Here is a 27,371-nt window from a genome sequence, read left to right as displayed (position 1 = left end):
CCTATTTCTTCCCGCAGAGAGACGAAGCCTACAAATCCCAGAAGACATCGCATCGCTTGCGGTGGGAGGAGGAAGGCAGGGCTCTAGCCAGAATACGCCGAGTCACGCACAGTTATAAGCGCGCTGTCTGTTGGGAGCTGTAGTTTCTAAAGATGGGACGGCGCCGCTTGATGCTCGCCTAACAAATCGGCGGCGGTGTCGCGGGTAACTCGGGACGCCGCAGCGGTGAGGCGACTTCCAAACAACAGGTAGGCGCTGCTGGTCTCTCCCTCCTTCCCTTCCTCCCTAGCTGGGCTTGGCCGCCTCTGCTCAGGCAGGGGCTATTGCTGGCTTTGCTTCTTCGGCTTCTCTCTTCCTGCTGGGGTGCCATGAAGAGGGGGACGCTGAAGCGGAGAAGGAGGCGGGAAAACTGCGGCGGCCGGTCAGTGGAGGCGAGGGGCGCCGGGCCCCTGGTCGGAGTGGGGAGGGGGTATGGCCTTGGCTGCCTCCCGGTGGTGGGCTTCTCTATCCCCATCCGGCGGCGGTCCTCGTCGCACTTACAGGGAAGCAGTTCTCTTAGGGTCAGTGAGACTCGCTTCTGAGTAAGTGTGTGCAGGGCACGACCCAGGCTAAAGTTGCGCCCCTGTGCATGTTACGCGGGAGTAAGCCCCATTTGGCAAAAGAGAGGGGGGCGCCTAAGTAGCCATGCGGAAGGTTGCCGTGAAGAGTCCTTAGTAAAGGGGGCGTCGTTCCGCCGGTGTCTTGTATGACCCTGTAACGCCGAAAAGAATTTTTTTGTGGCATAAGCTACTTAAATGTGGTTGTCTGAGTTGTCACCTTTTTATCTTCAGGAAAATTAAACCGCAGTTCCTATAAATGAATGAATATAAATAAAACGAAATTTTGTTTCTTAGATATCTTTTACAAATGAAACGAGGTGATTTTTAAGGTTATTGTTGATCTCAGTTGCATTTTTATTGTCTCTCTCTGAGATTAGGTATAGATGCAGAGGAGTTAGCCGTGTTAGTCTGTGGTAGCAAAATCAAAAAGAGTCCAGTAGCACCTTTAAGACTAACCAATTTTATTGTAGCATAAGCTTTCGAGAATCAAGTTCTCTTTGTCAGATGCATCTGACGAAGAGAACTTGATTCTCAAAAGCTTATGCTACAATAAAATTGGTTAGTCTTAAAGGTGCTACTGGACTCTTTTTGAGATTAGGTATATACAGGGAGATTTTGTTGGTGTTAAGTACACTTTTATCTTATTCTGACACCAAATAGCTCATGGCAGCATATAATAATAGCTGTGCTTATATACTGCTGTTCTAGACAGCTGAGTGCCCCACTCAGAGCAGTGAACAGAGTCAGGGTTGTTATTATAATTCCCACAATACAGCTGGAGCTGAGAGGAGTGGCTTACTCAAGGCTACCTGCTGAGTTCATGGTAGTAGAGGGATTCATTCAAACCAGCAAACTATGCTACAGCACCTGTCTGTATCGTTCATTCTCCCTCCTTTATTCTGTTCTCACAACAATCCTGTGAGGTAGGTTAGGCTGTAAGTGTCTGGGCTGAGGTCACTAGCAAGAAGGATTTTTCTCACGAAGGAGGAGCAAGAAGGATTTGACCCGTCTCACAGAGTCCACCACTAGCCACAGCACCACACTGCACTAGAATAGAAAACAGATTGTAAACCGTGAGCGCAAAAGGCCATGGCAAGAGGTACTGTTTTGGGCTCTTGTTTTTAGCCCCCTCCATTTGCAATCTTTTCTTGCATGTTAGAGAGTGATAGTAAAGAATAGCTAACACTTTATACGCCTGAAGCAGTTCATTAAAGGTTAAGGTTATGCTATCTATAAACTGGATGGTACTTGAGATGCCAAAAGCCTGGCTTGTTCTTGCTTTAACATTGATATCCCTCTTGAGTTAATGTCACATTTTCACTTTTCTTCACTTTTCTATATTCCTGCCTTTAAAAAAAACCTTTCTAGTCATGGGATGTAACTCTTAGCTGTTGGTCTGATACAATATTATGATTCACAAGTCAGAACTTGTCAAATTAATATTTCAATTTGTGAGCACATGGGATAAAGTTGTAATAAGATTTTCTGCACCTCTTTATTTTCTGATGACTTGTCATTGCTGCCTTGTATGTTCTGATGTTTCTTTTGAACTTTTGATAACTTAGTTTGGAGAGAGTTAAGTTGTGTGTTCATGAGAATTTTCAGGATTCAAAGGAGATCACCTTGGGCAACTGTTTTGTGGCTGAGAATGCACAGGAATTTTTTATCAGCACATTTTAATGTTTCAGTTTTAACAAACCAACATTTTGAGATTTTGATGTTTATCTAGTCTGTAGATTGAGAGTGCTTGCTAATTGGCAACTCTGGATAAAATCCAAATGGATGTTTCCGTGGATTCTACATGGTTATGTCTTTTCTGTTACTCATTATAAAACAGCGGCCTGTATCCTGCCCCTCTAAAGTTTAAAGCATTTTTCCAGCCTAAGGAGCCTTTCATCAATCTAAGTAACTCTTCCTCTGGCAGAACAACTATTTGCCTTAAGCTTAAGAAAGGCTCCTTAAACTAGTGAGCTAAAGGAAAGGCCATTATTTTTCCACAGCTGGTGGTTGAAAGTGCCATCATGTCGCAAACAACTTAAGGCAACCTCATAGGATTTTCAAGACAAGAGATGGTCAGAGGTGTTTTGCTGTTGCTTGCCTCTGCATAACAGCTCTGGACTTCCTGGCAATCTCCTGTTCACGTACTCATTGGGCCAACCCAGCTTAGCTTCTGAGAACTGACGAGATTGGGCTACCCAATTGGTGAGTTGGTGGATGGATCCCCTAGTCTTGCAGTACTAAATGCGGGGAATGAGCTAGCATAAAAAGCTAGCTTTATTACCAGGTCTGGCTTTGAAATCTAAAGCAGATCCCAAATAGGCTAAGTTTGCCATGTAATGTAATAGGAACTGCTGGGATTTTTTAAAAGCCTCCCTTTAAATAACTAATCCTTGTTGTTCATGTGCAACCTGATTGACACTTTATTGTTGTTCTACTGCTGGAAACTCTTTTGGATCTGTTCCTAATATTGTGTGGGTCCTGTTTGACCAGCAGTCAGTTAATTGCTATTTCTTGAGGTATGATTAGAATAACATCCGACATTCAGTTTATATACTGCCCTTCAGGACAACTTAACGCCCTCTCAGAGCAGTTTACAAAGTGCATTGTTGTTATCCTCACAACAATCACCCTGTGAGGTGGGTGGGGCTGAGAGAGCTCTGAAAGAGCTGTGACTGACCCAAAGTCACCCAGCTGGCTTCAAGTGGAGAAGTGGGGAATCAAACCCAGCTTTCCAGATGAGAGTCCTGCTGCTTTTAACCACTATACCAAACTGGCACATGGCAACAACTTGCTAATATTAAATAGCTCTGGGTTTGGTTGCTACTTGAATGAGACACATGCTGGAAATTTCATGTACACCAGCTTGAGCATTATGACAGAAGAAAGGTATTGGTAGCCTTGCAATTTCAGTGGCCTGGGTAGATGTAAACACATCTGAGCAAGGAGAGCGAAAAGGCAATCAGGTTGGCAAGACAGAGGAAGAGAGAGGATGGAAGTAAACACTGAGTTGGTGGAACTCTGCAAGGCTTCTTTTCTGCCAAACATACTAGAAAGCTGGCTGCAAGGTTGGAGTGTGGCAGTAGAAGCATCTTGTCTGTTGTTCTGAAATTTTTTTTTCAAAGGGACAGTGTTTTAGCAAGGTGTCTTTGCCTCACCTCTTTATTGGAATGTCTAAGAAACCCTCGGATGGAAAGGCTGGATATAGGAGGATGTCTGACTCCCGACACCCACATTGCTTATCTTCACCCTGGATTCAGATATGTGTACTTGTTAGTATCAGCTTTTTCAGTCTCTTGCATAGAAAGAAGAATAAGCAGTGGGAGAGGGTTGAGTGCAATGAAGACATAATATTAGCCAGAGCAAGAGAGTGCTATGGAGCATAAAGAGAAAAGGGGATCAGGGAGACCTGGTACTGGGGCGGGGTGGGGGGTGGGGAGGCAAAGTGGAAGTTAACAGAGAGGGAAATGGAGAGAGTTCTGTTGAGTATAGGGGGGCACGAGAGAGATGTATGGAAAAGAGTGAAGGAGGAAGACAGAACAATGGTATAGACCTGTCATTGTACAGCAACACAGAATAGAACATCATGAGGGAACTCTCAAGGACATGGGGGCGCCCATCTCTTTTTCCCCTCCCCCACCACGTCCCCTTTCCCTTTCCTGGCTGCTTCCTTCTCTCCTCCCCACCAATCTTTGTCTGCCTCCCTGTCAGCTTTCCCTCCCCACTCTACCCTCCTGCAGCTTCTCCTTTATGGCCCAGCACTAGTGTTGAATAGTGCTGACTGAGCCAGGCCCACTTTCATGGTGGGGAATCTGCAGAGGGTACTTCACTTTACCCTGGATCTCCCTCCCCACACCATTTTCTCTTTCCTTTCTCCTGTCACCCCATATGCTCACATTTTCTTTCAGATCCATTAACCAACTTACCTTTTATCTGCCCCCATCTTAGGGATTCCATTCCCAAAATTGGCCCTGCACGTGACCCTTCACTTCATGCCGGGAATGACATAATTCCTGGCACAACATGAAAGTACTCCAGAGTGAGCAGTCTGTGCACACATGAGGTAAGTTCCCCCAGCACGCACCTGCCCATGACCCTCCATTCCCTCGTTTGGCCCGGGGGGGGGGACACCTGGCAACCATAACTCATCTTCATCTACATTTATTATTTATTTACTTCACTTATATACTGTCTTTCTCCACAAAGCAGCTTACACTTTTCTCCTTGCCTCCATATTATCCTCACAAAAACCCTGAGAGGTAGATTAGGCTGAGAGTATATGACTGGATCAAAGTCACCCAGTGAGCTTCCACAGATCCTGGGTTTTCCAGATCCTACTCTGAAATGACAACCACTACACTACACTACACTGGCTTGGGGGAGGGGAGGCTGCTGTTGAACAGTAGCAAGCATCAGGGTCTGGGTGAGTCAAGTTATGTGATATTAAGTTGTTCAGTGGTTGCTTCTGGGCTTGGTCCCAATGAGTCTTCCCTCAAAGGCCAAAACAGCCCTGGAAAGGGCCCTCCCCCCTCACCCTACCTTTTTACTGGCAAAAACCAAGCTTGGATACTGGCTAAACTGTTATAGTTGCCTAGCAGCAGCCCCTGAGGTCATCTGGTTAAAGCTACAGGAGCTGCTTTTATTATTTTGGAGGGGTTTTTTTTTTACTCCATCAGTGTATTTTATTTTAGATTTCAGGTTTTTCCTGCAAACCTGGGACATTTTTCAAGTGTGTATGAGGATCTGTCTGTCTGTTCATGGCTCCAGTATTTAAATTCAAGTATCCTCAAATCAAGGCCATTTGGCTATTAGTATGTAAGATGGGATTTAGAGAGAAAATGCTGTGGAGGGAAGAAAAGGAACAAAGAAACAGTAAAATGAGAAGGGGGTTAATGGAGAATGTTTAAAACAAGACTAAGTTAAAATTATATTAACAGGAAAAATGATTTCTTACAGATAATGTAGCAATGTGGCCCTTATGAGTTAGGGAAAAAAATAAAATGGTCCTTGGAGTGATTTGATTTATGTATACATGCTGTAATAGGATTACAAGAATTTCCAGTTCTAGGAGGGAAGTGCTTGGTGATTAATCTATAGGGTTGAGAAAATGATGTCATATTGTTTCATAGTATATGATGTTGCAGAAGTACAGGAATCTAGCCTTTTTACAATATGATAATCAGGTGGTAATTAAATGTTGATTCTCTTCTCATTTATTGTCTTTGTCTCTTGCAAGTTTTAGCATGAATAAGAGCTTAGGTTTTTCGGGAGACCATGAGCTCAATAACTGGATCAAATTAAATCAAGATTGGTTTTAAATAAGTCGGAAAAGATTTGTTGTACTAGTTGGAGTATTATTCTTGCAGTGGAATGTGTGTCAGCCTTATTAAACTTCAATATATCATATTTAAATTTAGATTGTGCCACAGTTAGCTTTGTTTAGTTTATTCCCATACCATAGGAATAAAATAAATTCAGGACATACCATTTTAGAAACATAAAAATTATAATTTCAAAAAAAATTAGAACTATGTGAACTCAACTTTATTCTTGTTCATCCTCATATTTGAGGTCATTAGTGACTTCTGCTTTAGGATAAGATATATCTTTCTGTATTTCCAAATGAGCAAACCACACTTTGAATTTAGTTTGCAATTCTGATTTGGATATAGCACAAACTATGATTTGCACTAAAGTGGAGTTCACAAGATTATGAAGGAAAAGTGCATGTGAGCACAAGAGCTTGTTTATATAGTGCAAGCCTATGTTCAGCTTTACACCTGAAATTCATGGAAATACAAAGAAAATGCAAATGTGAATTATTATTATTGTTCAATTATTTCTTAAACAATTTTATCATATTCTTTTGTCAAAATTAATGCTGATGTAAAAATATTGCTCTCTTCATAGCATCTATTTTCCTATGCCTTGTTGAGATTCACTGAAAATAGATGAGTGTTGATCTTAGTTATAAAGACAAATGTCCTAACTGACTCATCAACACCCAGCTAGGGATCCCAGACCCCCCCCCCCGTGGGGGCGGGGGATCCCCCGCTCTTGCTCCCCACACCCCACTCCCACAGGAGTGCTCCACTCTGCAGTGCTCCAAATGGGCCTGATCCACAGCAAACCGGGCCCATTTTCAGCAGCTGCAGAGTGCAGGAGTGCTCCTGCGTGCTGCACCGCCCCAAAATGGGCCCATTTTGAAGCAGATCGGGCCCATTTTGAGGCGCTGCCACAGTGCCCAAAACGGGCCCAGAGCGCTCCTGCTCTCCGCAGCGCCCAAAATGGGCCAGTTTCGGTGGGGATTGGGCCCGTTTTTGAGCTGCTGCAGAGCTCAGGAGCATTCCTGTGCTCTGCAGTGCCCAAAACAGGCCTGTTCTGCCACAGTTCGGGCCCATTTTGAGGCGCTGCAGAGCGCAGGAACCAAAAATGGGCCCAATCTGTGGCAGAACAGCCCATTTCTGGTGCTGTGGAGTGCAGGAGTGCTCCACAGCGCCCGAAAATGGGCCTGCCCAGGGGGTGTGCGATGACGTCACTCCTGAAGGGATGTCATCACACCTGTGGAGGCGCGCGTGCACGCTCTGCGCGTGCACACACCCCTCTCCCCAAAGGTAAGTGCCAGGCCCCTGTCCTCCGCCAGGAGGTTGAGGGGGCCTGGCAACCCTACACCCAGCCCAAACCCCTGGACCTAGAAACATGAAATGTGGGGAGAACATTCCTTTCATGATATAAACACCCACTAAGAAGGGATTTTAAGAAATTCACCCCCTGAGGGGGTAACAAGGGGTCAAATGTGTTTTCCCAAAGGGATACAGCTTCCGTGTGTGGCTGGCAGACTGCTGCCTCCTTGGCCGCTCTTTCCTGATTGGGCCAGCCTTTCAAGGTCATTTGCATATGCAGGCTGATTGGGACTCACAACATTCCACACCTCATCTTCCCCCCCCTCCCCAGACAGTTGGAACACAGAGGTTATTTGCATATGTGGCCTGAATGATCCTCACCCCCCTCCCATTCTAAACAGTATGCAGTTGCTATTGGGAGTCATTGAATGTGTCCTGAGGTAAAATGCACCTTCTAGTCTTCCCCTAAAAGCTCACTAGGGTTGCCAATCTCCCTGTGGGGCCTGGCTTTCCTGTGTGGTTGGCAGGCTCCTGCCTGCTTGCACCCCCTTTCTCTGATTGGTCAGCTGTGGAACTCTGTGTTCTGAGGTAAAAATCAGGTAAAGGAAAATGCAGACGGTTGAAGAAAGATGCTGTAAGACTCCTAAATAGGGATTTTATGTAAACCAAAAAATCTTACATACCCATAAGTATTATAATTGGATTTAAAGTAGTTAAATACCATAGCGAAGCACAAGTATCCAGCTAGTTAATTTATATATACAGCACATTTTTATCCTGCCCTTCCTCCAATCAGGAAAGTGTATATTGGTCTCTCCTCCTCCATTTTATCCTCACAACAACCCTGTGAGGGTGATTAGACTGAAAGACAGTGATTAGCCAAGGGTCACCCAGTAAGATTCCATGGCACAATAGGGATTTGGACTCTCGGGTCAAGCTGCATTAACAGTGTAATCCTAAACTGAGTTACTCCAGTCTAAACCCATTAACTGTAATAAGTTTAGACTGGTGTAACTCAGTTTAGGATTTCCCTGTATATCATGTTTATTGTTTTTCCTGTTGGTTTCCCTTTTACTAAGCCTGAACAGAGTTTCACATTGAAATGTTTAAGCCTCTACAAGTATTGTCCCTATTTATTCAAGGATTTGTTCTTCAATGTGTGTGACAGGGGTAAAGTATTGGGGTAGAGTCAGGAGTGAAAGAAGGAGAAATAAAGCTGGGATCTCTGAGTTTGTGTATAGTGAGCAGGACCAGATAAATCATTGATGCAAGCATTTACTGAATATTTTATAAGAATTGATGGTAGCTACTGAACTTAAATTACAAAGTATCATTCTCAGTCTGTAGACTTTTCCCCTCCAGTTTGCATAACTTTCTAAAATGATTCTATCCTTTATTGTTGCTTTATATAAATGTGGAAAAGAAATCTGTTGTAAGAAGCACCACTATATTTTGATATTCCTATAATCAAAAACTGCTTCCTTTCCCCCCCAGACATTTGAAAAGAAAGTTAACAAAAGATCGTTGTCTAAGTTCTGCAATCAAGAACAATAAAAGTTCTTAGGCTTTCTAATGAGGAATGGCTACCCCATATGTTCCTGTTCCAATTCCTATAGGAAGTTCTACTAGTTTTGCAACAAATAGAAACCAAAGAAGATCATCACTTGGGAGCATTTCAACCAGTTCAAATTCTTCCAAAGGGCAGCTGGAAGACTCTTCTAACAGTAGTTTTAAAAAGATGAGCATCCCTGATGAGATTGGTGCCACTTCATCTCCTTGTAACAGTCCACTTGTTAGGACTAAATTTATAGGTATGAACACATCTATGGAATACTGTACTCAACCCTCAGAAGATACAACACAAAATACAGACTCTGGAAGCTGGGAAGATCGACCTGCCACGCCTACGATACTAGGATATGAAGTGATGGAAGAGAGAGCAAAATTTACAGTAAGTAGTGGGTTTCTCCTTTCAAATGCTTCCTCCTTCAAAGGTTTTAACCCAGACACTTTAAAATTTGAAGGTTATGGAATGTTTTTCTAATATTAATCTTGTTTCACGTTAAGTTCTAAAATGCTTATGGAATTTTCCTAGGCTTCTCTTGTCTTTAATGATTTTTGAGCTGCCCTGCTATACAAAGCTCTTTGAACTGCTGTTGAAAATTAGCTGATTCAGTACCAAAAAATAAATACTCCAGTTCTGCAAATTTTAGCTTTGTTTTGAGATTTATACAGATAGCTTAATATCACATAGGATCACGTCTGACATTCTTTGCCTGATTCCACATTTTGGTTCTTGAAGGTATTGGAGGAAGAGGACTATTCTGAATTGGCAGCACTATTTTATACAAGCAAGGGGTCATGTTAAGTTGGCTGTTTACCCATGTTCATCATCATCAGCTCCAGTCAGTGAGTTGAAAACTCCGTAACAATAATCAACAGAATAGCCAAATTGCTAATAAGAGGAAAGGGACTTAATCTAGAGAGTTATATTCCTATGGAATATAATTCTAAAACCTTAATACTTACTAATTCTAAAACCATAATACTTAGATGTTTTAATACCTGCATATTTGGTAATGTTGAAAGATACACTAAAACAATATTAGTGAATATTGGGTTGCACCCTATCATTCCACAGCTAAGTTCAGAGCCCTTTTTTTTTTTTTTTTGGTGTAAGAAACTTATACCAGAGGAAGAGCCTTTTGTGCTGGCAGAAGGTCTGCATTTAGCTGAGAAGAGAGGTAGAGTACAACATTTCTTCTTGGCTGTTACTGTTCTTCTGATTGTGGTGGGTCCATGAAAATCCATGATAGCCACTGAAAAAACAGCATGTTCTAAATCTATTTGCATTCATGAAACTCATCACAATTTATGACCATATATGTCAGTTGAACAGATGAACCTCTGATAACACAGATTCAAAGCTGATTGCTTTCCAAAATGTAATATGACCTCCCTAATAACTTACAGATAATCTCTTCTAGGGGTTCAGTGTCCTTCTAGCGCTGGATGCGCACATTCACATGGAGTCCATGGGGCTCTGGAATGGCAGCAGCTTGTCACTTACAGCTAGTATTAAAGGCATCTGGCAGTTTCTGTTGGACTATATAGGCATGCAGTAGTTTAGGAGTATGAAGATTAGATCCACTTTGTCATATAAACCATCATAAATTAATATCAAGATTTGCTGACTGAGTGATTCCGCACACGTTGGATCATGCACTTCCAATCCTCTTTATAGATCACTTGGAACAGATTTTTTTGTGTGCGGAACAAAAAATCCACCTCAAACGATTGATAAAGTGCATTGAAAGTGCATTATCCAACGTGTGCAGAATCAGCCCCTTTCTACATTCTGTTACTTCTCCTTATGACAGTTAAAAAGCTTATGTCCTGGCCATACTATGTAGATAAAAGACAATAAAGCCCCTTGCTGCTGACACAGTTAAGACAGATTGTAAAGTTTTGCATAATTTGTGGAAATCTTCTATGTTAGTGAACATTTTTAGAAATGGAAAATCTGAACTCCTCCCCCTGGTACTAGTTGGCTTTTCTGCAGCAATAAAGAATACTACACATCCAAATACTGTGCCAGCCCTGCGCATGCATGAAACAGATGGTCATTTTTCAAACTGTAGTAAACAGTTGGCAAGCTTTTATTACATTTGTTCTCTTCTTCAAACAAAGCATGTTTATGTCAGCTTTCCAATAATTACAGTATAAGTATGCTACACAGCTCACAAGATGTAGTGAAGTTGCTTTAATAGATTTCTGCTTAACAGGTTTACAAAATACTTATTAAGAGAAATCCTGAGGAAAACTGGGTGGTTTTCAGAAGATACACCGACTTCTCCAGGCTTAATGATAAGGTAAAAAACCAGGCAAACATCTCAAGTTACTAATTCACCATAAAAATCTTTCTCTTGTTTCCTTTATACATAAATTGTGTCAGATTTTCTTATTCAAAATATGATTTTTTTTGTGATTGAAAAGTGCCAATTATCTTATAGAATGTTTGCCAGAAGGGCTATAACTTCTTTAATAGCTGTAAATAATATTACCGAAGGCCATAAAATGGATTGGATGCACCCCCACTTCTGACTAATTCAAACAAAAAGAACTTGCATTTGTGTGGCTGTGATCTTGGCAAATGCCCTCATTCAGCTGCAGTCTCCTGTAACATATTGAATGTCATTCTACAGTTCCCAGTATCCAGGTGAGGCCTGGAGTTCTCCTGGAATTACATCTCTAGACTACAGAGATCAGTTTGCCTGGAGTTTGCAGCTTTGGATGGTGAACTCTATGGCATTATGCCCCACTAAAGTTCCTTCCCAACCTCTCCTCTCCAGGCTGCACCCTCAAATCTCCAGGAATTTCCCCAACCTGAAGTGGACAGTTCTACTCCCAGAGATTCCAGGTCCCCCCAGGTCTCCCATCACCACTCACCTCGCGGGCACAGGGGAATGGCAGGGAAACAGGCCATTGGCAACCGTACCTACTCCCCATTCATGATGGTCACTGGACTTTCTGGCATGGCTTTTGGGGCACTGCAGTGACCTTCAGGAAGTGGGAGGTTGTGAAATATTTTATGACTAGAGCTCTGCTCATGTTTCTTAGGATCCAAGCTAGTGTATGGCAAATTAAAACTGAAACTTTGCCATTATTTGATAACCATGCAATATCTGCTTTAGAACTGCAATGTGGTAAGGTTTTTTTTCCTTTTGGAGAATCAGCTACATTCTAAGTCATATCTTTTGACTTTCTAAATTTCTAAACTGTTAAACGGTATTCTGGGAGAAATTATCCAGAGGTTTTGCTTAGATGTTCAGGTCAGCATCTCCTTCTGTAAGGAATGCACTACTATGGAGGCTTCTCTCCAATGAGCTGATAATCTGGCCAGTTGAATCAGGAGACACATGATTTGAAATGGTATTTGAAGAGCCAATCCAAAACCAGTTTATGAAATACTCTCTCTCTCTTGATTACAATACTGGCTAGGAGTTCAGGATTTAGTCTTTTTCTTCCAGCTATATTTTCTTCCTTTCGGGGCCTGGTCATTATAATCCCTATTGATAAGAATTCTGCTGCTAAAATGCAGGAGTGACAGCCTCACTTAGTAAACACACTCCTAACTAGATGCGAAGAGGATCAGTTCAGTTGCTGCTCTTCAAAGCATTTGTGTGTCTGTGTGTATTAAAATAAACAAATATATAATCTATTGTATATATATATATATTTGTAAAGGAGCAGCAACTCAGAAACAAAAGAGTGCAGAAAAAACATGGTTAGTGCAAACAATTCCTATTTAGGAATACAGAAAGCATCTGACTCCTTCCTATGATAATCTCCTGGTATATTTTTTCAGCTGAAAGATATGTTTCCTGGTTTTCGATTGGCACTTCCACCAAAGCGCTGGTTCAAGGATAATTACAACCCTGACTTCCTGGAAGACAGACAACTTGGACTGCAAGCATTCCTACAGAATCTAGTTGCTCACAAAGACATTTCTAATTGGTAGGTGATTCCCACCTTGCTCTTCCAAAACTGTGGCTGTCCTAACAAATTTTAAAAGTTCAATTTGAGTTGTGCTGCCCACTATTCTGAATTATATAATTGTTTTTCTCCTGTACCACTGTAAGTGATCTTTGTTTCTTAAATCAAGAACTTTAAAAAGCATAGGAAGCTAAGAGATCTTACAATTACTATAGAGATATTAAGTTAAACAATGGAAAACAAAACCTTTGAATAGAGAAATTGAAATATTTCAAATTGTTAAGTTCCAGCAAAAATTTTAGATTCCAGCAGGAATTTTAGGTGGCCCAAACAGTTTAACGATTGTGCAGTAACTTGGAAACAGAGATAAGGTTGCAGGAAGGAAAGAGAGTATCTAACTTGTTTAATATATAACAGAAAACAGTAATTTATCGCTGTGTGTACAAACCTGGGAGATTATTAAAATCATGCACTCCCTCCTTGACCCTAATCTCAGATTTAGTTTCATTATTCATTTATTTTAAACATTTATAGACCTTTCTTTCAGGTAGCTGGGACCCAGTGGAGGTGACAACAGCAATAAAACCAATGCTTCTTAACATCTAACCACCATTAAAATAGCAAGCAGTTGTAATGTAATATGGTCCAAGCAGTTGCTTTTCCACTTCCACATCTAACCATAGTCACCACTGCATTCAAATTAGTAAACTATAGCTTATGTACCCGGCAGAGCAGCATTCTAAACTGCAGATTGTTCCCAGTTTGAAAATCTGCTTTGCAAAGCAAGCACAAACCTTAATTTGCTCATTCAGATGTTGCCAGAAATAATTATCCTGTGCTTGATGGTCAGCAGGAGGAGGAGGACAGTGAACCCAAAGGTCTATCAGACTCTGTCACTTAGTGTCAGAGCGAAGCACTTGTGTGAGCCAAAGGTATATGAGCAAAGGAACACATTCCACCTACTCCACAAAGGAGGAAAGCACTGCATCAGTACAGTATGGGATATGAGCTGAGCACATCTTGCGTAGTGAAAGGGCTAATGTGTACACAATTGGGTTTGGAAAATAGGCAGTTCTAAATCCAGAGGTTAGATTTTTATTGGCTAGAAGGAAAGAAAAAAGGTGGAGAAGTGGCAGTTTTAATGCAATGCAAGCAATAAAACTGTATCAGTGGCAAACATTCCCAGCTGGAACACAAAAAAAACACATGTTTTCAGGAAGTACATTCCCGTGTATGGTTGCATGAAAAGTGTACCCCAGGTATAAGGAAGTGGGAAGATCAAGGGAAGAAAAGGGGGGTCATTAGAGTGGGAGACTTCAGATGAGAGGCTTTGGTATGGAGAAGGAAATAGAAGTGCACTTGAGAAAGAGACTGCTGCAGCCAGGGCTGGGAACAAGGGGGACTGGTGGAGGGAGGAAGAAAGTCTGTGGTAGAATAGGAGATTGCTAAACTTAAGCTTGAGTTGAAGGTTTGGAGTAGAGATGGAAACAGACAGTTATGGAGGAGGAGGTCAAGAGGACATGCAGCCACAGGTGGGACTGTGCTCCCATAAAGGAAATGCCATGGGTTTTGGTTGGATTGGGTTGAGGAATTGCTAAGATGTGGGAGGGGATTGGATGGCTGCTTGAAGTCAGCCAGGGAAGAAGAAAGAGGCTTGGAACTGGCAGGGAACAGATTTCCTGGTAAGAAGTACAGGAGATTGTTCTTTTTTTGTTACTTAATCCATGAAGGATGTTTGACTACCTTGCTTGATGGCTCCATATTTTTTTTGAATATGTAGGAATGGGTTTCAGTAGCCCTCCAGGTCAAGTCATCTTGTCTCTGTTTTGAGATTGATCTCAGTGAGTCAAAAGACAGTCCTTTAGGCAGAAGAGCTTCACAATTACTTTGTCTCCATACTTATAACATTGAAGGGTTGTTTAAAGTTAAAGTGATGAGATGGTCTTAGTTGTGCTATACCATTGTCTTGTAGGACACATGAATGCAGTTGCAGGGCAAAAGCATGAAAGGAGAAAAGGGAAAACGAATATTGTCATTGCTCCCTTAAAATCTCCATAATGAAGACCTTAGTATAATTCGTATTGTAACTAGACATGTGTTTACTCAAACATATTAATTCTAAGAACATAAAAAAAGCCCCGCTGGACCTGGTCACAGGTTCCTCTAGTCCAGCAACCTGTTTCCAACAGCAACTAGCTATTGTTGTTTCTCCCTAAGATCTGATATTCAGAAGTACATTCTGTCTGACCGTGACAATTATTTTTATGAGGATATATTTGTACCTCATTATCCAGTATGGTTGTCATGATGATAAAGTGGTGTCAAGTCCTAACTGACTCATGGCAACCCCTCATGGAGGTTTCAGGGCAAGAGATGAACAGAGGTGAATTGCAACTGCCTTCCTCTGCATAGCAACCTGGTCTTTTTAGGTGGTCTCCCATCCAACTACTATCCATGACTCACCCTGCTTGGCTTCCAGGTTCCAACAAGCTCAGCTATTCAGGCTGCTATGGTTATAATACAGTTTATGAAAACAGCTTATGAAAGCTATCCTATTAAATTTTCTTCTTAGCTGCATACTGTAAGTGTTGGTTGTAGTCCAATCAAATGCTGCATGTTGTGCTTTTTATCATCATACCGCCACATAAGAGTTTTGCATTACTAACAACTTGTGTATCAAAACTGAGCTGCCTGCAACTCAGTAGTTTAGTCTAAATGTGTTATGGAACAAGCGAAGTCAAGGGTGAAGAGAACAATGGTGAGCAGCAGTGCTTTCCTATAATAAGTTGTTTTAAGAGAGTCATTTGCAGCCTTGTTCCACAGAATTTCAAAAGAGCAGTTCAAGCATGAAGAGATGATCCACTGTAAATATGCTTAGGAAGGGTCAGCTATTGTACCTGTCAAATGAACCGAAGTAGCGGCGTTGTTTCTGATTTTTAGATGGATCGTTTGGCTGGATAAATGTTATGAATGGGAAAGTTATGCTGGCTCTGTTTTTCCCATCCGCTGCAAATTGACATGCTTAGACCTGGTGTTGATAATAACTTTCCAACTACTGTTTCTGTGATAAATATAATGCAGATATCCCCTGGAGAGCTTTCTGTGTTTAGGGCCTCAGCTCTCAGCCTTTTGGCATGCCAACACCCTGCAGAGAGAAGGGAACAGAGAGAGAAAGAGAATTTGTCTTGGTATATGGAAACTACTATTTACTTACTTACTTTATGCTCTGTCCTCCTCAGTGGGGACCCAAAATGCCTTACATCCATCTCCACTCTTCCATTTTATCCTCAGTACAACCCTCTTGAGTTAGGTTAAGCTAAGTGTGAGTGGCTGGCCCAAAGTTACCCAGCAGATTTCTACCGAAGACTGGGGATTTGAACCTGGGTGTCCCAGGTCCTAGCCCAACAATCTTAACAATTTCTGAGCCTCGCTGAAATGCTTTGCTATGCAATGCTGTCCTTAGGAATTCTTTCATGCAGTCTAAGACCCAACTTCTGCTCAAGTACATTGGAAAGGATATACTCCTGGCATTTTGAGCTCTGGCAATTTAGAAGTTGTACTATGTGCTGTGTAAAACAAGGCTTTAAAAAAAATCAGACAATGAAAGGTTTGTATACCCCGATAATTAAACACTTCAGACCTTGCAAATAAGTCCACAAGTTACTAGACCATAGAAATGTTCACTAATCCAGCTAATGTGTATGCCACCACAGATTGTCTAGGGGGAGAAGGAACTTCTGACTCTGTTGGAAAACAATTGTTGCCCCCCCCCCCCCAGAATAGCAATTGTTAACAATTTTGGTTTATGTACAGAATGAGGTTTTGGATAGAGATGTATGGATTTGGTACAATAAATACTGAACTCCAGAAAGCTGAATTGGGCCTACCCGGAAGTGGTGTTGGGAGTGGTTTTCAGCAAATCCTTATGTTTCATCAGTAGCTGCTTTTGCATCTCTTCTACAAGTTTGCCATGAGGCACAGAGGGCTTGTTGTTGTATTTCTCAAAATCCAGAGCCTCATTGGGTACTTGGAATTTATTGGGCATTCTTTGATTCCTGTTCGGAAACTGTTACATTTTCTATTTAGATTCATATTTACGCCAGTTGATTTAAACAATATGTATTTTTTAAAAAATATTTACATTATTTATAGTCCGCCTTTCTCACTGGGCCCAAATTGGTCCCTGTGAAGTGCAGGAGCCCGCCCGCCACCAGGCACCATGATATCATTGTGATGTCATCTCACCTGGTGATTGCGTGCACATGCTTTGCCAGGAGTGTAAGGGGATCTGGCAACCCTAGACGCAAGATAGGTTCTACAGTGTGAGTCAATACAATCAACAACTGGCATATTCAATAAACAATGGACTAGAAGATGCAAATGCAAATTTGCAGAAATTTAAAAACAAGCAGAAACCCAATACAGAGCTGGAAAAAGTGCTAAAACATAAGCAACTAAACATGATGTTAAACAATGCAGAAACTGCCCAGTAGGAACATCCTACAATGACAGACAGTGTACAGTAGTATAGTCGACAGTTCCTGTCCCTTTACCTATGTATCTCTTTGAACCATTTCTTATAGTATAGCCCTCCTACCTGTGTAAAAAAGGCCTTCTGAATAATTCGATTTTGTGTAATTTGTGGAAAGCCAGGAGATTGGGAGTTTTTCCTGACTTCTTCAGGTAGGCCATAAAGTGGGGGCCACCACAGAGAATACACATATATAGGCAGCTGTTGATTTTGTTTATCTTCAGGATGGCACCCGCAGAAGACCCTGTTCAGATGAGCAAAGCTGCCATGATAGAATGTAGAGAAAGATGTGGTCCGGCAGATACGAGGGACCAAGGCCATGAAGGGCTTTGTATGTGATAGCCAAATCCTTGAATTGAGCCCAGTAACTAATGGGTAGCCAGGGGAATGATCACAATGGGAATAATATGCATACTCATCTAGCTCCTGATAATAATTGATCTGTGGAATTATATAGCAACTAGGGTCTCAGAGTTGGCTTCAAGAAGAGACCTAGGTAGAGTGCACTGTAGTAGTCTAGTCTTGATGTTACCATAGTGTAGATCCAGGTGGCCAGATCGGCCCATCAGGAAAGGCGCCATCTTCTGGACTTGACTGGGTTGGGAAAAGGCCTTTTTTTGCCGCTGCAATGCCAGATCCAGTATAAATCCTAGCCAGGACTCAAGACCTCTACTGTAACACAAAGGGATTTAGATAATGAGATTAGAGCTGGGTGTCATGTGCATATTGATGACATCCAATTCCATAGGTATGAATGATTTCTCCCAAAGGCTTTATATAGAGATTGAATAATATAGGTGATAAGATTGTGCCCTGTGGAACCCTGCAAGATAATTCCCACAGTAAAGATAGCTGTTCTCCAACAGCAATTCTGAGTCTATTCCATGAAGAATCCTTTCTAAATTTCTATGGGCACATGGTGGGGCAGTTTTCACCAATTTTCTTTTCCTTCAGGAGTAGGGCTACCAGTCCCCCAGTGGGAGTGGAGGATTCCCTGCTTCCAGCGTCTCCCCCCCCCCCCCCCCGGCGCCATTCGCCTACCCAGTGGTGGGGGGAAAGGCCAAGGAGGCAAAAAACCTTCCAGGCCAGTGCTCAGTGGGCGCTCTCCAACCAAGTGCGACAGTGTCACTTCCTCAAGTGATATTGTTGCACTTCGTGGCGGGCATACAAAGTCATATCATTGTGTTCAGCTGGAGCACGCAAGCAATTTGTGTGCGTGAGAAGAGATTGCCCTTAGAAAGTGTCAGGTCCTCCCCTTCCCGCTGGGAGGGTACCTGGCGACCCTATTCAGGAGATCATTAGTCCCTCATCCCCTAAGTGGAGCATTTGGGAGGTAGTTGGAGTTTCTGCAGAAGGAGGGAATTTCTTTGTGCCCATGGAAATTCTAGGCAGGATCCAAGCCAGTATGTGTGTTCGGTCTATTTCTCCATCTTTACTTTGATCACTCTTCCCTTTTCAAGCAGTTTCACTATTTATCATACACGCAAGAGAGTAAAAAGTATAGGGAGATAAACCTATTATTAATTCACATTTTAAGAAAGCATTGCGTTTTAATATTCATATTCATTGGGCTATTCCATTCCTAATTTCTCCTTTCTGCCTTCTCTTCTTTATAAGCCTCGCAGTAAGGGAATTTCTTTGTTTGGATGATCCACCAGGGCCTTTTGATAGCCTTGAAGAGAGCAGGGTAAGTAAATTGTTACGAAAAGGACTTTAACTACACTCCTAAGCCTGAGATTTGCCTTAACAGTGTTCTATAACAGAGTTGCTTTTTAACAGAAGAGCACATATTTGTTCTTTATTTACCATAGCCATAAAAATGTCTGATGCGTAGAAAAAGATATAAAATGAATAATCCATGGATTGTGCACCAGTACCTAAAGAATAGCAGAACAGGTAAAAGGCAGAGCCAGTAATGAAGCAGAGATTGCTGAAAAGACAAGAAACTGAAAATAAATAAAATATCTTGGACCTTTTAAATATTTATATTGCACTGTTTTATATTGATGTTTTAAAATTGTGAAATGTGAGCTTTTTAGTGTGCTGTTTTACAGAATGTAATCCGCCCTGAGTCTGCCAGTTTGGGGAAGGTGGACTAGAAATTGAAAATAAATAAAATACGATGAGAACAGGAAAAGAATTAGGAAGTAATAACAAATAATTATACAGAATTTCACATTCTTTTAAAAATGTCATTGGCATGCTTCTGGTTGCCTCATGTGATTTAGCTTTGATAAAGCTGACTGATTTGTTCTTTCTTGAATTTGTTTGTTTCTCTGAACTTATCACTTGTAATGTGTGTTAGTCTTGATATCTCAAATTCAAGTCTTTTGTTTTGTTAATGTTGCTATTCATCTGTTTTGATCATGATTGCTAGTTTTTTTTTTAAAACTGGCCCATGTTTCATATTTTCAGAAAATTCATTCACATTTCTATTTGTCGTACATTATCCTCTCCACTCAGTGGCATATATAGTTCTTTCTTTTCTCATTTTATCCTCAGAACAATCTTGAGATTGTTCTGAGATTAAGCTGACAGTATGACTCCCCCTCACCCGTGATTACCCAGGGATTTTCTTGGCCAAGTAGGGATTTGAACCCGTCTCATTAATCTTAGCACACCCTCTTAATATTATCCCACACTGGCTCTATATTAGTTACATAAAATTATTTACTTGCTAATGGACTTGTACCTCTATAATCTTGCCTCAACAGTCTTATCCTGCTTAAAATAGTGTATTTTTCCAGATTGTATTCAAGTGATGGTTTTATCATTTTGTCCTGAGCATCTAATTTTGCAAAGTAGTATAGAACTCATTTAAGTGACTTTTTGAAATGAAGTCTACTTAATTAGAAGAGTGCATTCTAAATATATGCAACCAAGTAGCACATTTGGACTGCTTCCACCACAAGTAGATTATGGGAAAGACTTATCCAAAGCATTGATTTCAGCTGGTATCCTTATCAGTAGCATTAATTTACATATGAATCACATATCAAATGACTTGTTTTATGTGTCCAATAAGTTTTGAACATAATAAATAGCTTGAATACATTGTATTAATATGTGCTAAGGTCCTTAATACAGATCATTGTAACTTCATTCCAGTTAAAGTATGATAATATTATTCTTCACTGCCTATTCATTTTGGCTATGGTAAACTTCATATTGTAAAAATTTTCTCCAGAGTTAAGAGAGTGCCTGCAACTGGCTCCTTGTGAATATATGGTTAACAGTGTCATCCTAAACAGGGTTTACACCTGTCTAATCCCGCTGACTTCCACAAACTTAAAAGGCTGTAAGCTTTGCTTTGAATGACCCTGTGAATGTGCTACGCTGCCAAATGAACATCACTACCAGGTTCCATGGGCACTTTTTGCTAGTGAAGTTAATGATAAATTATGAAATGTAAACATCTTGTCATAAATTGCAGAATGGTAGATTCTCTACTAATGCTTCAGCTTCCTGTTTAGGTGGTTGCATTTGTATAATGCTTTGCAGTAAATAAAGGACAGCTCAGAATTCTTACGTAGGTGACAAAACACAAAAGAAGAAATACATTAACTAGGAGTTGGGGTAACCCAGCCAAAAATCAAGGTTTCTGTGTTAAATAATACTAGAACATGCTTATTTGCTTTTCTCTTATGAACCTGTTTATCTTTCTTGATTCTCTTACTTAGTTATCCAACTTCATGTACTATTGGGAGGCATTGCTTTAAAAATCAGATTTATATCTGATTTCATAATACTCATGTTGATCTTTATTTTATTTAATAGTAGTCTATTAATAGTAGTTTAATTTAATTAGTAGTTTAATTAAATTAGTAGTTTATTTTATTTAATAGTAGTCTCCTATTAAACAGATGCTTGCCTCTTTTTTTTTCTTTTGAAATCCTTTATACATTTCAAACCCATTATTTCCTATTATTTTCTCTGTATTAAAGTTACCCATTCTCTTTTATTCTTTTCAAACCAACTTTATCTTCTTTGATTAACCCTTTCATGTTTGGAGTGATCCTTTTTTGTGTTTGGAGTTATAAATGGGAGTACCAAAACTAGACATAACATTCCATCGGGGCTAAATCTTTTCTGAAAAGAATGGTAGCATTTTCAATGACTTTCATATAATACCACTTTTAATAAATTGAAAATACTATTTGCCTAGACTGGGAGCCGTCATCATCATTCTTTTTACCTGGTTTTCCTCTTCATTTTGATTTTCCCTCATTTTGTGTTTGCTTTACAATATGGTTTTTTTGCCTTCAAACTGTATAGATTAGTTAGTGCTTTAATTTTGAATGTTAATACTTTCCAGTCACATCTATACTTGAATTCTTATATTAAGGTTATGAGCTTGTTTAACTCTTGATGAAGATGCTGACCACTACATTTTTTTTAAGGTTGGTATTATTAGAGTTGGAATCTTGTGAAAGAAACCAGACTGTTAATTAATAATTCTGAAGGAACATCTCAGGAACAGGACAAGCTCTGCTTAAACGGCTTTAGTCGTGCTAAAAGTGGCAACATCATGGCTTTTTCCACGTTACTACCTCCTAAAAATATTCAGTTTCTCAGTATAATGAAATCAAAGGCATGTGTATATGCTTTGCTAACATTAAAAATTCAAAAATTCCATTGAGGCAACCATGAATAGTAAAATAATTCCATCAGTATAACTTCATCAGATAAAACTGTGGTAACAAAAATCTCAAACTTTCTTCTAGGCTTTTTGTGAGACTCTGGAGGAAACAAACTACCGTCTGCAAAAGGAACTCGCTGAAAAACAAAGGGAAGTAGAAGCTCTAAAAAAAATATTAGATGAAAAAGAAGTATATATAGATGCTATGGAGAAAAGAATTAGGTAAGCTGAAGGAAAATACTTGGAAATTTACACCACAATCCAAAGAGACACTGATAGTTTCTGAAATACCCTTCCTGTTGCAGTCAGTCCACTACCACCACCTCGAGCCATTCCCTTTGTAGCACCATCCCTCAGAGGCCTGTGGTGTAGCCTGTGGCACAGCTGAAAGAGCAAGTTAGGGGAAATCCCACTGTGTGTGTTAGAAGCTCTGGAGTGCACGCCTGGGACTGTTGAGATCCCAGCCTTAGTGGCTGATGCAGCAGCTGGTGTTTTTTGAGATTGGAATAGAGGGAAGAAAGCAACAGCATTGGCAGCTATACAGAAGGAAGACCTTTACTATATGTGGCGTGGTATCTTTTTCTGTAAAATGTTTAAAATTATACGGGTGGGGATGAAACCCCGTGAAATAAATGAAACTCTTTATATTTTTTTCAAAATAAAACTTGGTACTCACGTTGATGTCATCTTTTTATCAGATGAAATCAAATTTGCAATGCCTATTGGGAAGAGGGCTGTAGTCAACAGACGCTTGTGCTGTGGTGCCACAAGACTTAAACATCTTGTCATTTTTTTACACCATTCTAGCAAAAAGATTTTGCTGCTCACTATCAGTGCTCTTCGTATCTTTCCTGATTGCCAAGTCAGAGTCCATTGGGACATCTCAATTTTTCATAGCTAGGGAATTCAGTAATAGCTGTTGCTTGCAAGTGAAAAAAAAGCAATTGGAGCACAGTTGTCCCTTAGCAAATTAAAGTCTTAAAGTCAGTACAGTGGTGGAGAGGTCTTTTAAAGGAAAAATTACTCAGGTGCTTTATTTTGAAGCTTACATTTACTGTGAGTTAAATATCTATGGTTTTTATTTCAGGGATTTAAGTGTAGAGGAAACAAAGTCTCGTAAGTTGTCAGGAGAAGAAAGTGAGTGCAGTGGAGAAGTGGAATCTTCTGCAGTAGAAGCAGATCAGGGTGGCCTGGGTGAAGACAACAGGTAAACCAAAAACTCCAGTTTAATTTTAACATTGTTTGCAATGCGTTGCACCTGCAGGTATAAAACTCAGTACTCTGAGATGTTATGCTGCACCAGATCCATTAATTTTCATTAGTAGTGCGCAGGAGGATTTCCTAGAGGATTGTGCCCTGTGTTGGAAAGCTGAATATTATTTTGCTTGTTTAGAGAATTTCTATCCTGAGCGTCCAAGGGAGCTCACAAATAAAACTGTTAATATACGTACAATTATAACAAGAAGATAAGATCGACAAAACTGATCAATATACTCAAAGATGCAACAAAAAGGAAAAGGTTGAGGAGAAAAAACTCTTTTTAGGCAGCAAGCAAAGTTGAAGAATATGGTCTTAAGCAGAGTTACTGTTCTGACCCTTTAACTTCAGTGGACTTGGCTTAGGATTGCATTGTAAGTATAGGTAACAGTTGAACCTTACCAAAGAGGGGTACTTCCACAGAAAAGGCCTCGGCATGTATTCTACCACAGCCTTCTTCCAGTGAAGCGGCTTCTTATTCACATTATTTAAAACATTTTAATGCTGCTTTTATACCCAGAGTCCAAGATGGTGAACAATCAAAAGTATTTTAAAAATATAAACAGTGGCAATTAAACAAAATGCATACACTGGAAGGAGAATCAGCAAGGGAATGCCAGACAAAATGGATAAGTCTTCATCCAGTAGCAGTACACAATGATAGATGGGCAGATCTCCCTAGGGAGTTAATTCCATCATTTTGGAATTAAGGAACTTCCTTAATGTGGAGGAAGGATTCAAGTTTTGATAAGTAGATATGTTGCCTTATCTCTAGCTATCTCACTTCTGAATAAGGAGTTCCCTGAAACAGGGCCTCTGGTTATTTTAAATGAATCCTATCCTTTTCCTTCTCTAAATGTACTTGCTTCAAACCACAAAGCACCGTTTGAAATGGGAAAGGTTGTTGAAAGTGTTAACAATTATTTCCATTCACTAGTTCTTGTTTAAGAATACACAAACACTTCAGCAGGGGAATTGTTTAAAAGAATACACACACATAACCTGACTGTGAAGCCACCTGGCATACCTGTACCTATTGATCATGTCCATTACACAAAACAGAGGCATAACAGCCTGAAATAACTTTTGGGGGTAGACTGAACTGAATTTCCAAATGTTGTACCCACAAGAGCTATAAAATGGATATTAAGCATCTAGTAGGCTTTGTGACATGGTTTTCTGATTCCCCTTCAGTTCAGAAAAAGAGAATCAAGAACCGTCTTGGAGTACTTCAGTGGCAGAAAATTCTGTGCCAGAAATTGAAGTTGCTGAGGTTGCATGTGCTACAGATGAAGAAGTGTAAATGACACCAGTTGCTATTGCAAAATAATAATCATGACAATGTCTGAAACAGTTTGAACAAAAGTATACAGTAGCTCTGAAGCACATATAGCAGGTAAGAAGCCAAGACTGAATGTTTACAGAAACCAATCTGAGTAAACTTTTGGCATAGGAAGTATAATCAGTGCTGCTTTGATTCAGCTGTTATCTAGCCTTTAGATATATTTAATTTATATATAAAGTTCTGGTTAAGGCCAGCTCAAATTATACCTAGAATTCTAAGTAATGTACAAATGCTGCTGTTTATTAATGTAAAAAGGCTGAAAAGTCACATGTGTAGATACCAATCATGTTTGTTTATCATGTGACACCTTGCTGCATATCATATATTTGCTACTAATAGATGATACATTTTGTATGGGCAGCTTTAAGGCATCTGATTTTTTTTTGTACAGATTCTTTATATAGGCATATAATTTTATGCTCTTGCAAATATAACTATGCCATCTAGGCTTAGTAAAAGAATATGATATGTTTTGGATTTTAAAGTCATAAATGTAAATAGCTGATATGTAAATTTTAATGCATCAAAAATAGGAATACTTGTAATACCAAAAGAATGTTTCACAAATGGAAGTATGATTGAAAGACTTTATGATGAGAATTATCTCAGTGAAGTAAACTGTAAAACTCAGACACACTTGGATGTTCACCCTCATGGGAAAAACAGTGTAAAAACTGATTTAACAACTTCTTTCCATTAAACCTTCTGACACCTTTGCCACAATGCCACATAATCATCAGATCTACAACTTTGCCTTATATAAAGAACACACTACCTCTTTGTTGCTGATGCATCACATGTATTTAAAATACCTATATATTATACACGGATAATTTGGGTCCTTTCAACCGTATTTCTGCACCATTAGTTAACTAGGTAAAATCTAGTTGCATTTTTTTCTTTACGAATTATATACGCATGGGAACTTGCCACAATGTGTTGTGCGTAGCTTATCTTTCAAATTGTATTAAGTCTGACAGTGCACTTTATAATAAAAAGACTTATTGTGCCAAGTTGATTGGCTATTTTTTTAAAAGATGGACCGTTGGGATTTGGGAAGGTGGGGGAAAGGATTGCATAGCTGTGCCTTCTTGTTATGTTCCTTGTTCTAGGCATCTGTGTGGGTCCGCATTATGGAATCTTTAAAAAATTCTGGTCAGCAGTTATTTGCTTAAAGTGCCTTCTTTTGTCTGGTCTTCTGGTGGGAAGAATGCTTTTTTTGTTTCCCTCTGTGCCACCTACTCTTTTGTTTAATGTTAATATGCAATCACAATGTGCTGGTGTGTTTTGAATGCTCACTTTGTATTTCGGAGCGCAGGGACAACATTCTCTGTAGAACTGCCTAAAGCTGTCTGAGGAAAATAAACTTTTGAACATGACAACTTTTCTTGTCATTTCTGTTGAAACCTATACTGACCGTAATCATCTGGGGTGCAAGCTGATCAACATTTACTGTATGCTAAAGGTATTGTGAATAGTGCATAAAATAATTTTGATGTTCACATACAGCTCTTCCTCTCTCTCGGAGTGCCTTGAAATAGGACTTTAGTATACTTCTGGTGGCGGTTTCTAGTTGTATTATATATTATAATCACTAGTAATCTTCTGTTTCTGAACTAAAAACAGCTGAGAGTATGTAATAGAAATTTGAGTACATTAGATAGGTTTGTTTGTTTTTCTAATCCACCTGATCAACCAGTCTGTCTGGTCGCTCTTCAGGTCTTGAAAACCTCATCCATGCCAGCTCAGCTAGTCTATTGTGTGAAAGCTTTAGGTGAAAATACAAAAATACAGAAGGTTACTTAAGGCATGTTTCTGTAAGAACCAAACATTTTGCCCTACTTAAAAAAAAAAAAAGTGCACAAGTTGGTCTAAGTTATTAACCGAGCAATCCTGAACAGAATCGTGTTGTTAGATTCTGATGTTAGACGATTCTGTAATTATCGGTTTCTAGCTTATAGATCAATTGAAATGCATTGCTTTGAAATGTAGGCTTTGCCTTCACCTTCTCAGCACTACACTACCATGGCCCTCCTGTGACTAACAATCCTGACATAACATAAAGCTTAATAAGGAAAGGCACTTTTCTCACCCCACAGTCGTGAGTGCATAACGTTATTGACCCTGAATCAGTAGGATCCATAGTGATAACGTATGAGACTGAAAAAACTGGATTAGCCCCATACCTACCACTTGGGATGTGGTGTTTCATTTCTTAATTATTAATTCATTTTTATTTATTATTGCTTTAGTTTTGAAAACATTTTGTTTTCACAAAAATGAGATATAGATTTAGTTTGAATAAATTCAAAGTATAATTTGGATTGACACTGTAAAAAAACTTTGAACAACTAGTTGAACAAGATAAGGGGATAAAATAAGCCATCCCATACTCAAGGCACTTCCCTGTTCAGATAAGTGTGACTGACTAAATAAATTGGCAGTTGGAGTGGTTAAACCTAAATCAATGACCCAGGTTTTTATCACTCTTTGTTTCAAGAATATGATCTTCTCCCCCTCCCCTTCCTGAGAAAATGTGTTCTTCCCAAAAGTATTGAGACCCCTGGGTATAATTCATGGCATCTTGTACCTCTCACTCACAACACCCTTCTTTACTCCCTTGGCATATTTGGCAGCATCAGCCAAGTTTATTACCAGGTGAACTCTAAATTGTTATCTATTTTGTTTCCCGTGGTTATGATACAGTAAATTTAAAATATTTTGCAATTAGCTGTGTTTGAGTTCTGGAGCTAATATATCCAACTATAGCTCTACCCGAGCTCTGAAATCCAGCAATGGTGCCTTACTGTAGGAGCAAACCTTAAATGAGGTTTGCAAGGACCCCTTGGGAGCATGTTTTCAGATGCCACCCTTCCTCCAAACT

The 27,371-nt window shown here is 40.0% G+C and overlaps 1 protein-coding gene across 3 annotated transcripts; it reads left to right on the top strand.

The window, feature by feature from the left end:
• Positions 1-107: 107 nt before the first annotated feature.
• On the top strand, positions 108-25,869 carry SNX16 (sorting nexin 16). Of its 3 annotated transcripts, none has more exons than XM_054984328.1 (9): positions 108-248; positions 4,545-4,659; positions 8,714-9,170; positions 11,005-11,091; positions 12,588-12,736; positions 18,864-18,933; positions 21,971-22,107; positions 22,973-23,092; positions 24,337-25,869. In XM_054984328.1, exons 3-9 carry the CDS (start codon positions 8,799-8,801, stop codon positions 24,443-24,445), a joined length of 1,044 nt encoding a protein of 347 aa, XP_054840303.1. In that variant the 5' UTR covers positions 108-248; positions 4,545-4,659; positions 8,714-8,798; the 3' UTR covers positions 24,446-25,869. The 3 variants fall into 3 exon arrangements, with proteins under 3 accessions (XP_054840303.1, XP_054840305.1, XP_054840302.1); XM_054984327.1 differs by lacking the exon at positions 108-248 and adding an exon at positions 352-421; XM_054984330.1 differs by lacking the exon at positions 4,545-4,659 and having other exon boundaries at positions 154-248.
• Positions 25,870-27,371: the final 1,502 nt, after the last annotated feature.

The sequence above is a fragment of the Eublepharis macularius genome, chromosome 7, assembly GCF_028583425.1.
Source record: "Eublepharis macularius isolate TG4126 chromosome 7, MPM_Emac_v1.0, whole genome shotgun sequence".
NCBI classification, from domain to species: Eukaryota; Metazoa; Chordata; class Lepidosauria; order Squamata; family Eublepharidae; genus Eublepharis; species Eublepharis macularius.
This window is presented reverse-complemented; position numbering and strand designations above follow the sequence as displayed.